The 18,510-nt window shown below is 37.5% G+C and overlaps 4 protein-coding genes across 8 annotated transcripts in view; 3 read left to right on the top strand and 1 right to left on the bottom strand.

The window, feature by feature from the left end:
• Positions 1 to 3,332, top strand: part of LOC102229526 (genetic suppressor element 1-like) — a 53,346-nt gene extending 50,014 nt beyond the window's left edge. For all 4 annotated transcript variants that reach the window (XM_023351497.1, XM_023351492.1, XM_023351475.1 and 1 more), the window contains 3 exons: positions 143 to 424; positions 1,704 to 1,807; positions 1,931 to 3,332. In XM_023351497.1, coding sequence (XP_023207265.1) covers positions 143 to 424; positions 1,704 to 1,807; positions 1,931 to 2,068 — 524 coding nt within the window. In that variant the 3' untranslated portion in view covers positions 2,069 to 3,332. The remainder of the gene's footprint in view (positions 1 to 142; positions 425 to 1,703; positions 1,808 to 1,930) is intronic.
• Positions 3,333 to 4,594: 1,262 nt separating this feature from the next.
• Positions 4,595 to 12,240, bottom strand: dynlrb2 (dynein light chain roadblock-type 2). Its single transcript, XM_023352938.1, has 5 exons — positions 12,217 to 12,240; positions 5,465 to 5,509; positions 5,186 to 5,261; positions 4,929 to 5,096; positions 4,595 to 4,836 (listed from the first exon to the last, which is right to left on the bottom strand). The coding sequence occupies exons 2-5, from the start codon at positions 5,465 to 5,467 to the stop codon at positions 4,793 to 4,795; spliced, it is 291 nt and encodes a 96-aa protein (XP_023208706.1). The 5' UTR covers positions 5,468 to 5,509; positions 12,217 to 12,240; the 3' UTR covers positions 4,595 to 4,792.
• psmd7 (proteasome 26S subunit, non-ATPase 7) lies at positions 5,529 to 10,231 on the top strand. Its single transcript, XM_005810508.2, has 8 exons — positions 5,529 to 5,675; positions 6,999 to 7,090; positions 7,841 to 7,933; positions 8,025 to 8,122; positions 8,207 to 8,287; positions 8,376 to 8,467; positions 8,634 to 8,832; positions 9,642 to 10,231. The coding sequence occupies exons 1-8, from the start codon at positions 5,602 to 5,604 to the stop codon at positions 9,903 to 9,905; spliced, it is 993 nt and encodes a 330-aa protein (XP_005810565.2). The 5' UTR covers positions 5,529 to 5,601; the 3' UTR covers positions 9,906 to 10,231.
• Positions 11,583 to 17,829, top strand: LOC102226172 (hypoxanthine-guanine phosphoribosyltransferase-like). 2 transcript variants are annotated; one of them, XM_023352928.1, is made up of 9 exons: positions 11,583 to 11,983; positions 12,297 to 12,353; positions 13,615 to 13,798; positions 14,009 to 14,074; positions 14,163 to 14,180; positions 14,474 to 14,556; positions 15,002 to 15,048; positions 15,505 to 15,581; positions 17,292 to 17,829. In XM_023352928.1, exons 2-9 carry the CDS (start codon positions 12,346 to 12,348, stop codon positions 17,337 to 17,339), a joined length of 531 nt encoding a protein of 176 aa, XP_023208696.1. In that variant the 5' UTR covers positions 11,583 to 11,983; positions 12,297 to 12,345; the 3' UTR covers positions 17,340 to 17,829. The 2 variants fall into 2 exon arrangements, with proteins under 2 accessions (XP_023208696.1, XP_005810564.1); XM_005810507.2 differs by having other exon boundaries at positions 12,247 to 12,353.
• Positions 17,830 to 18,510: the final 681 nt, after the last annotated feature.

Below are 18,510 nucleotides of genomic sequence, written 5' to 3'. Positions count from 1 at the left end.
ATGATTTTGGTCTGGAAAATGTATGTTATCGTGCCTGAGATGTGTGCAGTTAATATTTCAGACGGTCTGCAATGAAACGTTTCAAATAAATAAATAAAGTCATTCTGAAGCCGATGATTGACGCTCGCTGTTCACTCCTCAGGCGTCTCAAGCTGTGCGGCAGAAGTCGGTGGAAAACCCGAACGCTCGCTGCCTCCAAATAACCCTCATCTGAAAACGTTACACATCAACCACAGCGCTCAGCATGCACACGTCAACGGCCACCATTTCCACTTGCCAGCAGCAAGCCAAGATGCTCCGACTCTGCGGGAGCACCTGTCCAATGAGGAAGAGGAAGAGTCAGATGATGAGGAGGAGGAGGAAGCGCCAAGGAAGTGGCAGGGCATTGAAGCTGTTTTTGAGGCCTACCAGGAGTATGTGGACGGTGAGTACAAATAAAATGTAGTTATTAGTCTAGCCATAAACAGTTTTCGTCATATGGATGTGTTTTAGATTTGAAGGAATATTTTTTGAGATTATACAAGAACATGTTTAAAACAACTATTTTAAAAGAAAGCTCTTAAGGGAAAAACTATTAAGTACCAAATGATTGTTTATTTTTACATTTGGGTACTTTTAACTCTGATCACCAGATGGATATTGTAAAATCAAATTTACAATTATTGTCTTACTAAGATGTTTGCAAAGTAAAATTAGCTTTTCATTATGTTCTGATCCCAACTAGGTCCAGCTTGCCTTTTATGAAATATAACAAACTATATTCTTTATCACAACAAAATATTTCAGTAACTTCACCAAATTGTCTTTTGATTATAGAAAAATTACATCAAATCTTAAACCATTTGGTGTCCTAAATAGTCAGCAAAACTGCACAGGTAGAAAATGTTTTTTGACAGCGTCCTCTCTACTGTCAAAAATGTTTGATATTTCTTTGTTGTTTCATTCCATGGCTCTTCAGGACTTTTGAAGTTTTGTAAGAAGATTGTGAGCTGTTAATATCCTAATTTCAGCAGACAACTCCATGGATGTATTACTTTTGGATAACTCCAGATTTGCTGATTCTCAGTGGCTTTGGTTACTGGCTAGTATAAGAAGAGCAAAAACTAGACTGGACTTTTCCTGTCATAAAAGAACAGAGAGAACTCAGAAATCAGTTTGACTATGAAATAGTGAATTTCTGTATTTACAGCGACTGCTCTCACCTCACATTCCGCATCATGTCACCTCTTCCCTTAATGTATTTAGCAAACAATATCCTTTAGCAAATACGGCAAATACATTAAGGGAATGGAGGTAATGGAGGAAGACATAAGCAAGATTTACTTCTCCACACGTTTCACACAGGAGGATGACGTTGGTGCACCTCCTCCTACATCCTTTTCCTGTGTAAATGATAATTATTTTTTCTATAAAATACCTACTCATTTCAAATGTGACGACAAGCAAATGGTTAATAAAATAGTGCTGATAAATCGCTACAGCATCTCTGATACGGTATAAGTCTGTTTGGCCTTTTGGCCAAAAAAAGGCCAAAGTATCTGTTCGCTTCAACTAATCTGGATTTATGCTAAATGAAGATTCTAAGAGAGTTATCTGCCACTGATTAAAATGTTACTGCTGATCGCCTTCTAACACTACTTCACAAAAACTAGAGCCTTTAAAACAGAGGTTCTACAGCCAACGCTTTGTTTTTCTCTGTGCAGAGTGGAGCATAGAGCGGCAGGTTCTCCACAGTCAGTGTAAAAGACTTGAAGCCCAGAATTACAATCTGACCAGAACTGCTGAGCAGCTTTCTCTCACTATGGGGGTAAGAACGTGCAGCTCACCATGCATTCATGCACATTTGTGTGTTATGAGTGTAAGGTATCATGAGTCTGTTCAGAGAATTGCTTCTCTGTAATGATATTCGTGTTTGTCCTTCGTTTACTAGGAGCTGGTGAGTCAGAGGCAGAAAGTGAGGGAGGAGCGGGACAGGCTACAGGCGCAGCTCGAGCACTTCAGGAGATGTTTGACACTGCCGAATGTCCACTGGGGCAGGAGCCAAAGCAACGGGCAAGCACAGAGGTGACCTTCGAAAGAGGCCACGTCACACTGAAGGACTGCCAGGCTGCTTGCCTCACTAGGCATCTTCTTGTTTCCTCTCTGACCTGTCAGTTGTTACCTGACCTCTCCCTGGGTTTCCTTTTTTTGCCATGTTGCAAAGCCAGTGGAATCCAGAGAGTCTGATCATGGATAGTGAAAACTCTTGGCCCACAGTGCCACCCATAATTGAGCTCATATCTTCATTATATTGGTTAACACACACTAGGAGTCTCTCTGGGTAGCATCAAGAAGAGTCGAGTTCTTCAGTGAGGTTTAGGTCAAGGACTCAAAGCTCACCTCAGGCCTTAAAATTGACAGGATGCACTTGAAATGGAATTAGAGTAAATACTTGACAGTCTTCTGTGTTGTTAAATGTAATGTATTCTGAATTCAGAGCAGTTTGCATGCTCACAAAATGACCTACAGGACAAATGAAGCTTCTAAAGTATATTTAATAGCAAAAGGGTTTCAGTTGAGGGTGTTTTTTTTTATTATTTGTAATGGTTCTTGTGATAGACGAAGAGTTTTGTAAGTTTTACTGCTTTAACTTGTGAGAAAGCCATATGCTTTGGGGCAACTGCTGCTGGTCAGAATAAAAGTGTTTAGTAAATTATGGACAGTAGAACAGTTGTGTTTTGACGAAAAGAAATGCTATGTGATGTCAAAACGTTTGGGATTCAAGAGAAGCACTGCTGTCAGAACGTGGTAAATGTTGGTCTCTGATATTGTCCTTGGGATTTTATCTGAGGATCAATGTCCACAGTAACTATCGCATGTCCATAAAAGTAGTTTTCTGATGGGCCTTTTGAGTTTTTATGTGGCATTGAAGTACTTTTGGACAGATCCCGGCTTAATTACGTTGAGAGAGTATTTTCAACACAATGTCTCTTGAGACTTGATGGCCTATGTGTGACATGAACATCAAAGTCATCCATTTTTTTTATGACAAAGTAATGCCTCTGTTCTCTTTTTATAAGATTTATTTTTGCTCAAGCCACATAAATTAACTTCACAAAGAGAATTTTTTTTTTTTTCATGTACTAGAATCTCTTTGAGCACAAGCCACAGTAGCATTTCCTCCCAGTTCACCTGACAGCTTGGCTCAGTCACCTCTTCAAACCTGCTGAGAAATCTTGAATAGTTGCTTCAATCAGTTTTTATGTGATGTATTATTTGGGCTGTATAATTGCAATGAACTATTTATTACCACATATTGGTGTACATTCCGATGGAAATTTACATTAAAATATTTGAAGAATGTTTTGACTGATTATTGTGTTTCTCTGTGAGGTTTCAGTTCCTATTATTGCTTATTGTTGTTCCTGCAGTAGACAGCAGCAGGGCCAGTTTGGAGAGTCAGAGAAATAACACAAATTCGAGCTAAGTTAGAATAGATACATACAAATGTAGAAAACATATTTCCATAGTACCTGTATTGTGAAAAACTTTACTGTTTTTTGTCACTCATTTAAAAAATCTAACTCTTATATGGATTCATTATACATAAATGAACTGTTCCAAGCTTTTTTCTTGATTATTATGATTAGGGCTTGTAGATAATAAAAACACAAAATTCAGTGTCTCAGAAAATTTGATTTGAAAAAAACAAAAAAGCATATTAAAGACTCATGGTGTTGCACGCTACAGTGATAGTTAGCTCAAAACTATTACTACAAAGATTTCCTGAGCTTCTTAAAGGCCTCCCAGCCTGAGTCGGTAGCGACACAATCATGGAGAAGACTGCTGACTTGACAGATGTGCAGAAGACAGCCATTGATGCTCCGAATCCCCTCAAAAAGGAGGATAAGCCACAAAAAGCAATTGCTGAAGATGCCGGTTGCTCATGGACTCCTGTATCCAAGTCATAGAAAGTTGAGTGGAAGGAAAACAATAAATTGGGCAGCATGTGTGTGTGTATATATATATATATATATATATATATATATATATACTGTATATATACCATATATAAAATCATTATATAAGCTAAAAAACAGTTTTGGATGGGAAACTTGAAACAGGAATTATTTTGACTTTCTTTTAGAAAGTTGTCTTCCTGCCACTCTTCCATAAAGGTTCAGATATTTCAAACTAAAAGCTGAAACTCTGCAGCTCCTCCAGAGATACCATTGACCTATTCTGTGAATAATACTTGCATTTGTGCATTACCCTTTTTAATTCTGAATGACAGATTAAATGGTGGTCTGTGAGATATTCAGGGCTTTTCTCATTAACCTGAATCTACTTTAAATTTCTTCACAACTTTATTGCTGACTTGTCTGTTGTGGTACTTGAAAACAGCTGTGTAAAATTATAATCTTCTTTTATTTGTACCAAAAATTAAAAGCCATGTAATTTTCCTTCCACCTCATAGTTACATGCTGATTTATCACATTTAGTCTCGGTAAAATACAGCGATTTCTATTTGGAACTTATAAAATACGACAAAGTTGAAGATGTGTAAAAAACTTGGCAGTTTGCTCTAAAACACAACTTTAAGAAAACCGCAGTCTTAGAGGAAATTACTTTTATTCCACATCCATTTTCTGTCAATAAGAATAAAATGAAAGAGAATAATTACAGGAGGCAAAACACATGACATGCCATGTTTTAAAAAGCAACACACGCTGAACAAAAAAGAGGGATTATGTGACGCAAAAAATTTTCCTGAAAATAACCCATCATGTGACGAAGGCTCGATATCTGGCAGCTATTCAGATGGGTTTTGGATAACAACCAATAGATAGTTGTTCTCTGTAAAGACAGAAAGAACTGTGGTAAGAACAGTAGGACTATTAATTTAGCTATGAAGAGCTTGTGAGCAATAAAATGAACGCTGATCTCACCAGGAGCAACCAAGATCTCTTGTTTCTTGGAGCGAATGCGCACAAAGGTGAGGTCATTTTGAGGGTCAACATCTCTGACTGCGCTCCTCGCCAACGTAGTGAAGCTGCGAAGAAGTCTTGCATAAAGAGACGTTGTGGAGTTATCCAAAGTTGTTCTGATGGGAAGACCTTCAAAAAAGATGATAGAGTAACATTCAGATCCGTTCAGATTGTAAGAGAGAGACTTATTGGATCATTTCATTCTTGACTTTATCTACCTTCTGAGTTTACAATAATTGTTCCAATTACACCTTTATGCCCTTCAATCCTCTTCAGAGTCTCTTCAACATCAGCCTGTGAAAAAAACAAAGCAACGTCAAAAACAGAGAAATAACGTTTAATCACTTGAATTTAAACATTTATATCAGCTAAATACAAAGGAGATATTTTTTTTACAACATATTGAGACCTTTCTGCTATTTCAAAATAGAAGACATATTATTTTTTTTATCAGAAAGTTAACGACATTAATACAGTTAACCGTGTTTCTTTCTTACCATTTTCTCTGAGAGCTGTACCAACGGCTTGAGTTTCTCTGTTGCCTAGGGAAACGGAAGAAACGTCACACGCAGTCGGAAGTGAAGTGTAGTGGGCATTCTGTTTAGCTGGTGTGTGGTTCGGCTTCGTCGCAAAAATGCCAGAATTAGCGGTAGAAAATGTGGTGGTTCATCCGCTTGTGTTGCTCAGCGTGGTCGATCACTTTAACAGGTGAGTGAGATTTGTATTTATGTTCGTCTTAACACTACTATTTGTTGCGAAATTGTCCATTAACCGCTCACTGTAGCATAGCTAAGCTAAGGTTAGCCTTGCTGAGTCAGAGCCCCATTGAAAATGAATGGAGAGAAATGACAAGGCTAAATAGCTTAGTTAGCTAGTTGGAAGTGTTTGATATATATACACATTAAATTGGTCAACAACTTAACTCGTTTTTAGTTATGATTCATGATTTCAGTTATTGATTCTTTATTGATACAGTAGTGATAATTCATGTATTGTTAAAGCCTCTCAAAGTGAAATCTTAGTTTAGCTCACGGCCGCGTTTATATACATTTGGTTACATTTTGACTTCGTACATACAGTATAGACACATACGTAATCTAATGCAGAATGCACCAGATTTTACACTTTACTGTTACATTCACATGCCCATATTCCAAGATGCTAGTTATTTTCTATCTTTGAAATGAAGTAGGAAGCAAAATACTTCGCATGTCCTGTCCTATAAGCTAAATTCTGTCTTTATAAACATAAGCGCACACTCTACATATTTATTTATACATGCTATAATTGTCCATGCATCCTACAACACATGTAAAGAGTACACATCCATACTGACGCATACCCATGGTCACGTCTGTGATATTCAATAAATTGGTTGGATGGTGTTTACCCACTTAAAATAACATTTAAGTGGGTATTAAACAAGCCTTCTTTTGTGAATGTCAATGTTTTTTATTATGTAATTTTGTAACCTTAGATATTGCATTTTCATTTGCTGCAGACGAAGCAGGATCATAATGAACAGAAATAAAAGCTTGCAGTCATCGGTTTGTAGTTAACCTGTGTTGTACTTTGTAAGTTGAGTTACTGAAATAAATAAACTTTTCAGTAAACAAAACTATTGAATGGGTCTGTATGTAGACTTACATTCATATCAATACATAGAAGAAAACTTTTCTACATGCAAACTACACTCTGTTTGAGCTAGCTTTTTTTTAGCTACTGGTAAATTTTGTCTATCAAGTAATACCATTTTTTAATATTCTTTTGGATTTTTTAATAAAAAATTAATTTTGTCCTTGCGCTGAAGATTTGAAAAACGTAATTCTCCTTTATTCACCTTTATTCACCTTTTCTGTCCAGGAATAAATTTTACATGTTTAGGGGCAGCATGTTGTGTCTGGATTTGCAAACTATTTGTGCAGCTTTGTATTGGATCAGATGACATCTAAAGTAGCATGTTGGTATATTACAAAAGTTAATCAAGTTTAATTTACCCACACTTAACTCTTTGGTTTATTTTAACTGCAGGATAGGAAAAATTGGAAATCAGAAGCGAGTGGTGGGTGTTCTCCTGGGATCATGGCACAAAAAGGTTCTTGATGTCTCCAATAGTTTTGCAGGTAAGTATCAGCATGAAATGATACAGTGAAAACTAAAGGATTGTCGTCGGTGAAATATATTTACAAACCATCTCAAAATCAACAAGACTGACTAAAGTACTGTACAGTAACCAAAGTAAAATGTTGCAATGGTAGAAATAAAAAAATAAAATCAACTTTACAAACCAACACAAAAATTAAAAGGATAACAGACATTTAAAAAAAGCCAAGCTCCTAAGAAGTGTTTTCAAAGCGAAATTTTCAAAACATATGCTTTTAGTTTGCTATTTAATGAAATTTTTATAGATAGCTCAGATAACATAGTGGGCTAATCCACTATGTTATCTGACTTTCTATCAAATAATAGAAATAAGAAATTTCTATTGTTTGGATCTTGATGGACCGCTCGATAAAAGAAAAAATATCTCACAGTTCCCTTACTTGATCCTTATCACGGAACAATTTTGGGCATCCAAGTCTTTCTCCTGATTACTGCATGCATAAAATTGTTGCCAATTAGTGAACGTAACTCATTTGTACTTTGGTTATCTGTAAAAATGACAAGCGATAACCCTAAACATTAGGAGGTGGGCCAAAGTAAAACAAACCCAAAAATCCTTTTTGTAATATTTCAAAAGAAAATGGTTCTAAATGTCATGCAAGTTTTGTCATGAATTTAAAAATAAGTCTTAAGATGCCAGAAAGCAACATAATTCATTGCTTAAATTTAAACATGCTTGTGTGACAAAACATTGTGTTGTGTCTTTTTAGTGCCATTTGATGAAGACGATAAGGACGACTCTGTATGGTTCCTGGATCATGACTACCTTGAGAACATGTATGGCATGTTTAAGAAAGTTAATGGTAAGAGAGTGAACATGCGTTGGTGTTGGATCATTTTGGGCCATTTTTTACTTTGTGTTCACCTGTTTTTAACCGTGTTTTGCTTTTTTAGCCCGAGAAAGGATAGTTGGGTGGTACCACACAGGACCCAAGCTCCATAAAAATGACATTGCCATCAATGAGCTCATCAAGCGGTATTGTACCAACTCGGTAAGCATCCCTGTCACCTCATCTGGACATGTCTTTGTTCGTTCTGGTGATGAACGCCTTCCATATCCCCTACTTTCCCACCAGGTTTTAGTCATCATCGATGTGAAGCCCAAAGATCTTGGACTTCCCACAGAAGCATACATTTCAGTGGAGGAAATACATGATGTAAGTAGTGCGTTAAGTCTAGTTTAAACATATATTTTTGTTTAGTTTGCATATAAAAAAAATAATTGACCGTGTATTTTTTTTCTAGGATGGCACTCCAACGTCTAAGACATTTGAACACGTCACCAGTGAAATTGGAGCTGAAGAAGCAGAAGAAGTGGGAGTGGAGCATCTGCTGAGGTACAACACAAACTCACCACCTGCCTCATCACCCTGAGTGATTACTCTTCATAGTTAATGCTTGTGCTGCTTTAGGAGAAACCCTTGAGACATGTTTGAGTCCGCTTGATTAAGACAAAATACTCATCTCCTTCCTGATTTCTCCTCTGCCGTACCCTGACTCCAGAGACATCAAGGACACCACAGTGGGAACTCTGTCACAGCGCATCACAAACCAAGTTCACGGCCTGAAGGGACTCAACTCAAAGCTGTTGGACATCCGCTCCTACCTAGAGAGAGTGGCTGCAGGAAAACTTCCCATTAACCATCAGATCATCTACCAGCTGCAGGATGTCTTCAACCTGCTGCCAGATGTAAACCTACTGGTAAGATGTTGCAGCTGACTGACAATTACTTACTGTAACTGTATTGTACGTTGTGTCCGCTCCTTGAACATGTGGCTAAACGGCTCGCTGTTGGTCTCAACTCAACATGAAACCCTGTTTTAGAAAGCATTTTGCTCCTCTATGTGGAGTTTAAGATTGGCTTTCACAGGTTCTGGATAGTGGCTTCAACATACTTTCAATTTGGTTGAGGTTGTTAATACTTATGTCTTGCAATATTGCAAAAATACCCACTGCTAGTTAAAAGATAGAATCTGAATTTTCAAAACCTTACAGCACTCTAGGTTTCAGTTAAAAACCCCTTTCCCCTATATTTTGTGTTTTTACTTATTTAATTCTTTAATTCTAGGCCTTAGTGTCCAACCAAAGTAATTTAAATTCATTAAAACTGGAAAAAATGATTTATGTTAAAGAAAAATACAGAATGTAAACAAATGTGTTTTCTGTGGCCACAGTTTTCAGCTATTGAGTGAGAGAACTCAGAAATTTATATAAAAAAGTAAAAATTGACAAACAAAGACATTGTTGGGTTTTGTGTCAAAATCAAACAATGTCTTTGTTTTTTTCTTATTTGACCTGTTATAACTGAATCAAAAAAATCAAAGTCAACGTCTGCATTGTGGTTTTGTATAATTTATTGTCCATACAGATAATAAGACCCAACTAGGGAAAAAAATCTATTTAAAATGTATGCGTTATGTGAAATAAATATTTTGAAATTCAGGATATATTAGTATTGATGAGCTGATTTTTTTAAAAATGTTTTTGTTATTGAATACATTTTGCTGCAGGAGTTCACTAAAGCCTTTTACCTGAAGACCAACGACCAGATGCTGGTGGTCTACCTGGCCTCGCTCATTCGCTCTGTGGTGGCCCTGCACAACCTAATCAACAACAAGATTTCCAACAGAGACGCAGAAAAGAAGGAAGGGCAGGAAAAGGAGGAAGGGAAGAAAGAGAAGAAGGATGACAAAGAGAAAAAAGATGAAAAAGACAAAGACAAGGAGAAAGAAAAGGCTGATAGTGCCAAAAAAGATGAGAAGAAGAAGAAATGAGTGCTCTTCCTCTGTGGTCTCTCAAATCACACCATCTTCAGCAGGATGGCGTTCTACTTTCTGCCCCTCTGTATGTGGGTCTGAGACTAAAAGTAGGACTCTAAATGGGGAATTGTGTCATTTGAGATTTGGCCTCCTGGTAACAACTTGCCACTCAAAGACTGCTATTATCGTAACGAGATGATGACATTTGCTCTCCAGTGTTCTGAGCTGTGAGAACATGTTTATGTGTTTTCATAGTTGCCATCCTCTTGGTGTTTTGTAAAATGGAGCAAAAAGGATATTGTTTCTGTATCACTCATTAAATCCGGAGCAAAGTAAAAGTTTGTTTTTGTAGATTTGTTCGCCTTTTGTCATAAAAAAAAGTCAATAAAAAACTTGCTTGTTTTTTTTTGGATATATTTGTTGACATATAATTTCAAACCATGTACATTTTTGCGAAGGAGTTGTTCAATTGCATTATGTTTAGATGGCCAGTTGGACTGAAGTGAAAAGGAAAAGGTCAATGATGCATGTTGTCGTATTTATTTGTATTTAGCGTTACACGTGATTAAATAAACCAACATGTGGTTTGTTTGTAGATTAAGATTGCCTAGAAGCTGCATTGATAACTGGCTCTGATTCTACAAGAGTACAGTTTAAATAACTTTTTAAATATGTCTATTAGTATTATAATGGATCCTATAATCTGTCCAGATTCTGAGGTAAATTGTTTACTAACCCAGTGAACAATCTGGATCACAAACCACAATAAGCAATAAGATGCTGTTTATTTTACAGGTTAGATTCATATATCAGTTGATTTCAGGTAATGTGATTGGTGGCAAATGTTTATTAATCACACTTTTTTACCTAATCAACAGCAGAAATGCTGACATTACTTATAATAACTACTGCAGGGAAAAGAGGGAAAACTTAAGCTATTTTAAAAGCTTAAGATTTTCAGATTTTTTAAAATTTGCAGCACAGGATGGAAAACAACCTAATTATTATGTAATTTGTGTGATAATATAGGATGTTTGCTTTGGGCAAATATACCACATAATGCAACAGATACTAAGTCAAAAAAGATCACAGATGCATTCCATCTCAACATTATTGAATTTCTAATTATAAGAGAACCAAGTGACAGCGCTTAACACAGATAAACGGTTTATCCACTAGCAGTGGGAGAATCCCCTCCTGCCACTACCCCAGCTAATTAAAATGTAAGAAATCATCTAAATTCCTGAGGTGGAATTAAATCTAAAGCACAAATCACACAATACTTTCTTTATAATCAACACTGGTGGGCTATTGAGACTTGTTGACAGATTAAATATATTTCAATCTGGCACGTGTGCCCCCGACTGATATTGCTCTGGGCGAGAGCCCACATGGCTCTAGTCAAAAGGCTCTGCACTTTTTAAACTAAATTATTATTTTTTTTTTTTTACATTTCATCAATAATTTTCATCAAGCATATTGATGAAAATGTTATATACAATTAAATATTGGTTTAAAAACTCAAATGGTCTTTTTTTTTAGGCGTTTTATATTTGAGCGCTTTTTAAATAGTAGAAATTTACAACAACAAAAAAAACCCTATTCGCAAATTATTTCATAGACATATATCTTTTTTTCCCTTTCTGCTGTAATAAGATACTACAATAATCCGAGATCTACTATAAAGCCAGATCAGTGCGCAGTGAACGCGGCGCGCTTACTTCGGAACAGAAACGTCTTCAATTTTGTGTTTTATGTCTTTTTTTTACTGCGTCATCTCGCCTCTTCGGCTCAAAACTCGCCTTTCATCAGCGGCAGTTTCCTAAAACGCCGGCAGCGCCACTATAGCGCATTTAATCCGCGGTCGTGTCGCAGAAATCAGATTATTGGGCAGGTAAACTGGATTCTGACGTAGAGGGCTTAAACCCCGACCGGGAAGCGGAGGAGCGTCGCGGCCGGCCGGAAGCATCGGTTTAGGAGGGGTGCAGCTCAGCCAGGCTCCTCCTTTTCTCCTCTTTTTAAGAGCTGGGCATGACTCCGGGATAAATCTCTGCGGCTGAACGGAACGGAGGAACATGGCTTCGTATCTGCAGGTGAGGCTGTCGGCCCCCAGCCGGCGGAGCTGAGATAACTTGTTCACTTGTCAGGGTGTGGTTTATGAGCTGCATCGGCTACCGGCTGTAGGCCGTTACCAGAGAAGACTCCTGCTCAGATCCTTCTCGTCTTAATTTTGCTCTGCAGCTGTCACGCACGCCTTAATCCATTTTCTCTTCAGGGGGATAAACAGGTGGTTGGGTGGGCTTTTGCATTCCCCTAATGGACTTACCAGACAAATGTTTGCTTCTTGCTGTCTCAGATCGCAGATGATGAGAAAGGACATGATCTAGACCTATTCTGTGTGCCCAGACATTATGAGAGCGATCTGGACAAGGTGATCATCCCCCATGGACTCATCATGGACAGGTGAGGCACCCTCAGTGGGAAACACCTGTTGTATATTTGTCGAGTCAGCTTCTGGACATCTCACTCTCCTTCACTGCATATGTCCTGAATTATAACGTCAGCTATGATCACTCCTTCAGGATGTCCTGCTGTTGATAATACGGTGAACACTTGATCAAAAAGTTTATTTCCATAACAGTGATATATTTAAAGCGTTTATTTCTGTCCATTTTGATTACTAGGACAGAACAAATGAAAACCTGCATTTCAGTTTCTTTCATTGTTGCATTGCTTTAGTAGAAATATCCGACTGAAAGTTATGTCCAAGTACTGTACAGAATTTGCATTCAATGCTGGGTTGGGACTCCTTTTCAAACGAATTACTGCATCAGTGGTGCATGTGTGGCATGCGTGTTAATTATCGACTTGATAAAACACTGAGGCACTATCACCTGCCGATGACATAACTTCCCAAATCAACCCTGATTGTGGAAACTTCTTACTGGATCTCAAGCAGCTTGGATTTTGAGCCTTTTCACTGTTCCTCTAGTCTCTGAGATTTTGATTCCCAAATTACATGCACATTTTTTTTTTCTAAAGACTGGCGTTGATCAACAATTCAGTCCTTTTTCCCCTCCTTAGTCCATTGAAGATGCGTCTGATGCTGTCTGTAGTTCAGGAGTGGCTCTAAGTATTGTGTGACGGCTCTTGCAGCACAGACTCCAGCTGGAGTTCATTGCCTTGTTCCAAACTCTTAAATGTTCTTCGCCTCACACTCCTGCTAAGGCTAACTCTGTTGGCAGTGCAACGTTTTATACCACTTTTTTTTGTTTGTTTTTTCCTTCCTGAACTTTCCAATACCATATTTGGATCTGTGAACTCCCAGCTCCTTTAGCAAGAATTTAGTGACTTATGCTTTTTCCATCTATGTTTAAGTTGACCAAAGTACAATTTGTAAAGAAAAAAATATGTTTTTTTTATTACTGGTCTCATGTAAGTAATTTTCTGTTCCTGAATTTTGGGTTTTCATTAGTTGCATACTTGATATTTATCAGTCAGCATGTATATAAAACCCCAGACTGAAAAAAAAACCATTTCGTATTCGAACTGCTGTATATTATTTACAGAAAATTATGAAAGTTATGTCACAAACTAATATGAAAAAAGTAAAAGTAACACTATGATGCATTAATTGAAAGGTGGTGCTGCTAAAAAGCTTTTCTTGATTTCCTGAGTAAATTATGCTCCATGCTACTGCAGCGTGTCAACCTCTTTCCTGCAGGACGGAGCGTCTGGCCCGTGACATAATCCAGGACATGGGGGGACACCACATCGTGGCTCTGTGTGTGCTGAAGGGGGGCTACAAGTTCTTTGCAGACCTCCTGGACTACATTAAAGTGCTCAACCACAACAGCGATAAATCAGTCCCACTGACGGTGGATTTCATTAGAGTGAAGAGCTACTGCGTAAGCTACCTTACTCATTACATTTCCTGGAGCCACTTGTGCACCGCATTGGCAAGATACCAGTGAGAGTGATCTATAAATGATAAGTCTCCTTCTGCATTGCGCATAATGTGGAGATTTAGTAGGCTGTGCAGAGTGAGTTTGGACATTTGAATCCCAATCTGGAGTTGCTGAAGTGAGTCATTATGTTTTTTTGTATGTGTCACCTAGAATGATAAGTCAACAAACAGTGTTAGAGTGATAGGAGGAGACGAGCTTTCCAACCTAGCAGGGAAGGTGAGTCTTCTCCAAAGCATGAGCTCATACATTCTCTGCAGTAAATCTGGATATTTACTACTTCTTTTGCTTTTTCTCCCCCCTGCAGAATGTATTAATCGTTGAGGTAAGAGTCTGGTGGATGTGCAGGTCTAATGTTTGTTTAACTTGGCATTTATCACCTGACTAGAGTAAAAATACCTCGATAATTGATTTACATGCGTTTTGCAAAGCAAATTTCTAGAGTTTATCAGACTAGAGCTTGTGGTTGTCACTGTCCACTCGGTTTGCTTGCTTCTATTAAGCATTCTCACACACAGTCATCTGTAGTTCCCATTTTCACAAATGTTACATTTAAGAAGTGCATCTCTCTGTTTTTTTTTTTGTTTTTTTTGTGACCACTTCCTGCTGCTATGTAAGGACATCGTAGAGACTGGAAGGACGATGCAGACATTACTTTCCCGGCTGAGTGAATGCAATCCCAAAATGGTTAAAGTTGTGAGGTAGGCGCCACCCTGATGCAGCACAAGACACAGACAGCTGAATTGCACACCACAACTTTAACTGACTAGTACATCGTACAGAATGTGTCAACAGTGCTCTTAGCTAATGGATACCTGAATTAGAGATGTAATGTGACAGAGGGAGGGAGGAACTTAAGAGTTAATCTGCTGCTCTATAAACTGCTCTGTGGAGGCAGAGGATATTTTTTCCTCTTATGTTTTTCTGAGGTCTTTAAAAAAAAGAAATGCAGATTTAAAAAAAAAAAAAATCCCACACAGACTATATACTAACCAAAATAGTGCAAGGCAAAACGCTTCATAAAAAATATTAAGCTGTTGCAGGATATTTCTACTTGTTATTGTGTTGAAAAGGCTGCCTGGATTTTTTTTTTTTCTTTAAGGTTTTTGATTAATTTCTCCAATATTTTTTAAATTATCTTTCCAGCCTTCTGGTGAAGAGGACTCCAAGGAGTTCGGGCTATAGACCAGACTGTGAGCATCTCTTTACTCACTAGTGTGTTGCAGTTCATAGTGATGGTGTTCATTTCATGCCTGCCACTCAGCTATGCCTCTTGTTCTTTGGTAAAAGCAGGATTAGTGTTGGTTTCATGAAAATCTACAACAACATTTTTTAGTTTTGTACTAATTCATGCCTGCTTGCACCCAGTTCACAGAGTCTGTGGTTACGTAAGGCTTTTAGGTTTGAGTGGGATAATCTCTTCAAGATTTCCCCTCAAGGACAGCTGTTACTGTAAGCGTTTTTTTGACTTTCCGCTAATGCCTGACTGACACCTTAATCATAGCCTTGCAGAAACGGCAGGCGACCAATGATGGTTTCTTCACTACAGAGTCAATTAGAGTGAATGTCTGATCATTTTACCCCTACTGCACCTAAGAATAGCCAGGGTTCCTTAAATAACTTGCAGTGAGTTTCTATATTTGTTGCAGACATTGGTTTTGAAGTACCGGATGCCTTCCTGGTGGGGTACGCTCTGGACTACAATGAATACTTCAGAGATCTCAGTGTAAGTGATGCAACCCCCACCCCCAAAAAACGGATTCAACTGTGTTCCACTTTGGTGTATTTTAGCTGTATAAATTTACACTTTTTTTTTTTTTTTTACTCTAATCACTACAAATATGGGAACTAATGCCTCTGGCTTTGAATGTAGTCAAATAAAACAGACTTCAGACTTGACTTCCAACTTGAATCAGCAAAAGTACAACAAAGACTAAACATACCTGTCACTGGCTGCTCTGTCAGCTCAGTCTCAAAATTGTTGCTGCTCATGCATGTACAGTTACACCCTTCATTTATCCTGACAATGATGGTGTTATTGTCATTAATTTGTCTGTAATTTCCTTCCCCACTATCTTTATGGCAGCAAACCGTGAACTGACTCAGTATGCTGCCCCCTGTTGATCATTTGAAGTGTTTGCTCACAAGTACTTTTCAAAATTGTAGTCTGTCTATAATGCACATCCTTACAAAAAGGTCTTTTATTTTAAAAATTAAACCATCATGAACCACATGGCGGTAATGCAGACCTTCATCACCGCCATGTAATTAAATCGCCAAAAAGCAGCAGAAGACAAAAGCCAAAAAAAAGGTCTTTTGAAAATTTCAAATACATTTACTGTATATGATTTCAATTTAATATTTATCCTCAAGCAATGAAAACATTTCCTTCAGTCATTAGAGACTTGAAGCTGGACATGGAGGGGAAACTGTAATTTTTCAGTCCAATTGTTGAATGTGTTTTTTGTGTGTGTGTGTTGCCTTAAATTAAAAAACAAAACTGTATGCTAATTGCACAAAGTATATTATGTTACTGTAACATGGTCCACTTGTTTGCAAACTATCAGCCTCAGTGTTTTGCACTTTTTGCACCTGAGATCTTCAAATGATTTGAGAGAAGGCTGCAACAAATTAAAAATGACTTTCCAACAGCCATCTAGTCCTGGTATAAGTCTGTCCTTTTGGCCTTTTAAATGATTCCCACATTATTTTTGTTCACACGTGAATCTAGCAGATAAGTGAGGATTTGTATCTTGATGTGACCATATACATTAATCTGCAAAGAAAATGACTTAAACACCCTTTCATACAAGAGTTTTTGGCCAGGATAGGAGTTGTTTTTAAGGTGAACGTCTCATGAAGTCAGACTCCTCCTTGTAGGACTGAAGAGGCTAAAGTCCTTGTGCTGTTTAGGAAATCAACTTCTAGTCGGAGAGCTGCTGCTGTCTCCTATTTCCGTGAGGCTGCAGTCTAAAACAGTGAAGTTGTGTAATATTAGCAGGAGAAGAAATTCACAGGTCAGACAGCTGAATGACATTGAGGCCTGACTTGACTGTCGGAGGGGAAGTTAAAGGCACAGCTGGCTAATTAGTGTCAACTGAGCTGTTTGAGTAAAAAGCTTCCATGTGTCGAGCGGCTTCATCGTTTTAGTTTTCAGGTTTTGATATGGAAACATACTGTCTAGTCATCGTGCATGTAGGATGCCTTTTTTTTTATTTTTTTTGTTTTATGCAAATTTTATAAATAGATGCAGCAGGAAATGTTTGATAGAAATGGTGTTTATCAAAAGCTTTGTTTTTGTGCATAACTGAATTTTTAAAAACTGTCGTTACTCCACTGACTGGGGTACAGACTTGGAACTGTTCATTCTTTAAAATTTAAACAGGAAACATCTCCAGTGATTCACTTTGTTCTCATGGATTTCACTTTTTTGCAGCACATCTGTATACTGAATGATCAAGCCAAGGAGAAGTACAAAGTATGAGTTCAAAGTGTTGCAGATGTGACTCCCTGAAGACTTGGACCACTGTGATGGACCCTGCTTAGCTTTATTGTGTTTTTGAATCTTATTTATTTTTTATATATGACAATCCACAAAACATATGACCTGTGGTATGTTATGGACCTTAAGAACATTTCTTTTCATCCTTATTAAAAAGTGGGATTAATTATGTATGTTAGATATATTTTTGTTGTTGAATTTTAATTATTTCCCATATTTATGTTTATAGACTTTAGCTGTGAAATTGTTTTAGACACTGAGAAGAAAGAATGTCTTTAATTTACTAATCAGGTCTTGTCTGTATACTTGAGCTGTTCATAGCTTTTGACCTCAGAGTTGTGCTTTCGATTCGAAAACTTCTCATTGTTCGATAAATTTGTTTGTAATACAATATATGCTTTATTTAATATATTTCATGTTTTCATTAAAACAGTTTACAGCAATACAAGTCCCATTAAAACCATGAATCCTTTGTCTGGTGTAGTTTCTTAGTTATAGTTCCCAGGTTCTCATTTTAAGAGCTAATGTGTGTGAATCTGAAACTATCTATGGGTTGAAATTCCTTTGTTCCATCATTTCACCTTAAGTGTATCTTTATTTATGTTTATTTTTTTGGCACATTTTTACTATCAAATGTGGTATAACTGAGTTGTGTTTACAGCCTGCCTTTCTCACACATCTGTAAAGTTCTGTCAACACGTTTTCATAAAGTGAGATTGGACATTTGCAATTGTCACTCCAAAACATTAACATTGTTTGACTTATGTCTAATACTTTTCATTTTGCATAAGAGCATTTACTTCACTCTCTCATGACTCATCACTCAGTTTGATAAGTCATGATTTCAGAGGCGACATCCAGATGGTATTGTCAGAAGTTGGGAGTAAATGCCATGAAAGCATGAATGCACCTTGTCTTGAATAGTTGGCGGTGAGTTCTCTTCTACCAGTTTAACATAATTTAAATGCAAAAGCTAATCTAAGTGTTGCTGCTGCTCATATCCAATCTTTTATGACCAAGTGCCCATTTTGTTTCTAAAGTCAAACCTAAAAGTGAATGCGACAGTCTTTTGGTGGACTTAATGGACTTCTTGAAATACCTGAAGACTCATCTGTTTAGACCGGCTTTGGGAAAGCATATATTTTATTACATT

Source organism: Xiphophorus maculatus, chromosome 2 (genome assembly GCF_002775205.1).
Source record: "Xiphophorus maculatus strain JP 163 A chromosome 2, X_maculatus-5.0-male, whole genome shotgun sequence".
Taxonomy (NCBI): domain Eukaryota; kingdom Metazoa; phylum Chordata; class Actinopteri; order Cyprinodontiformes; family Poeciliidae; genus Xiphophorus; species Xiphophorus maculatus.
The sequence above is the reverse complement of the archived record's forward strand: the minus strand, read 5'-3'. Positions and strand labels throughout refer to the sequence as shown.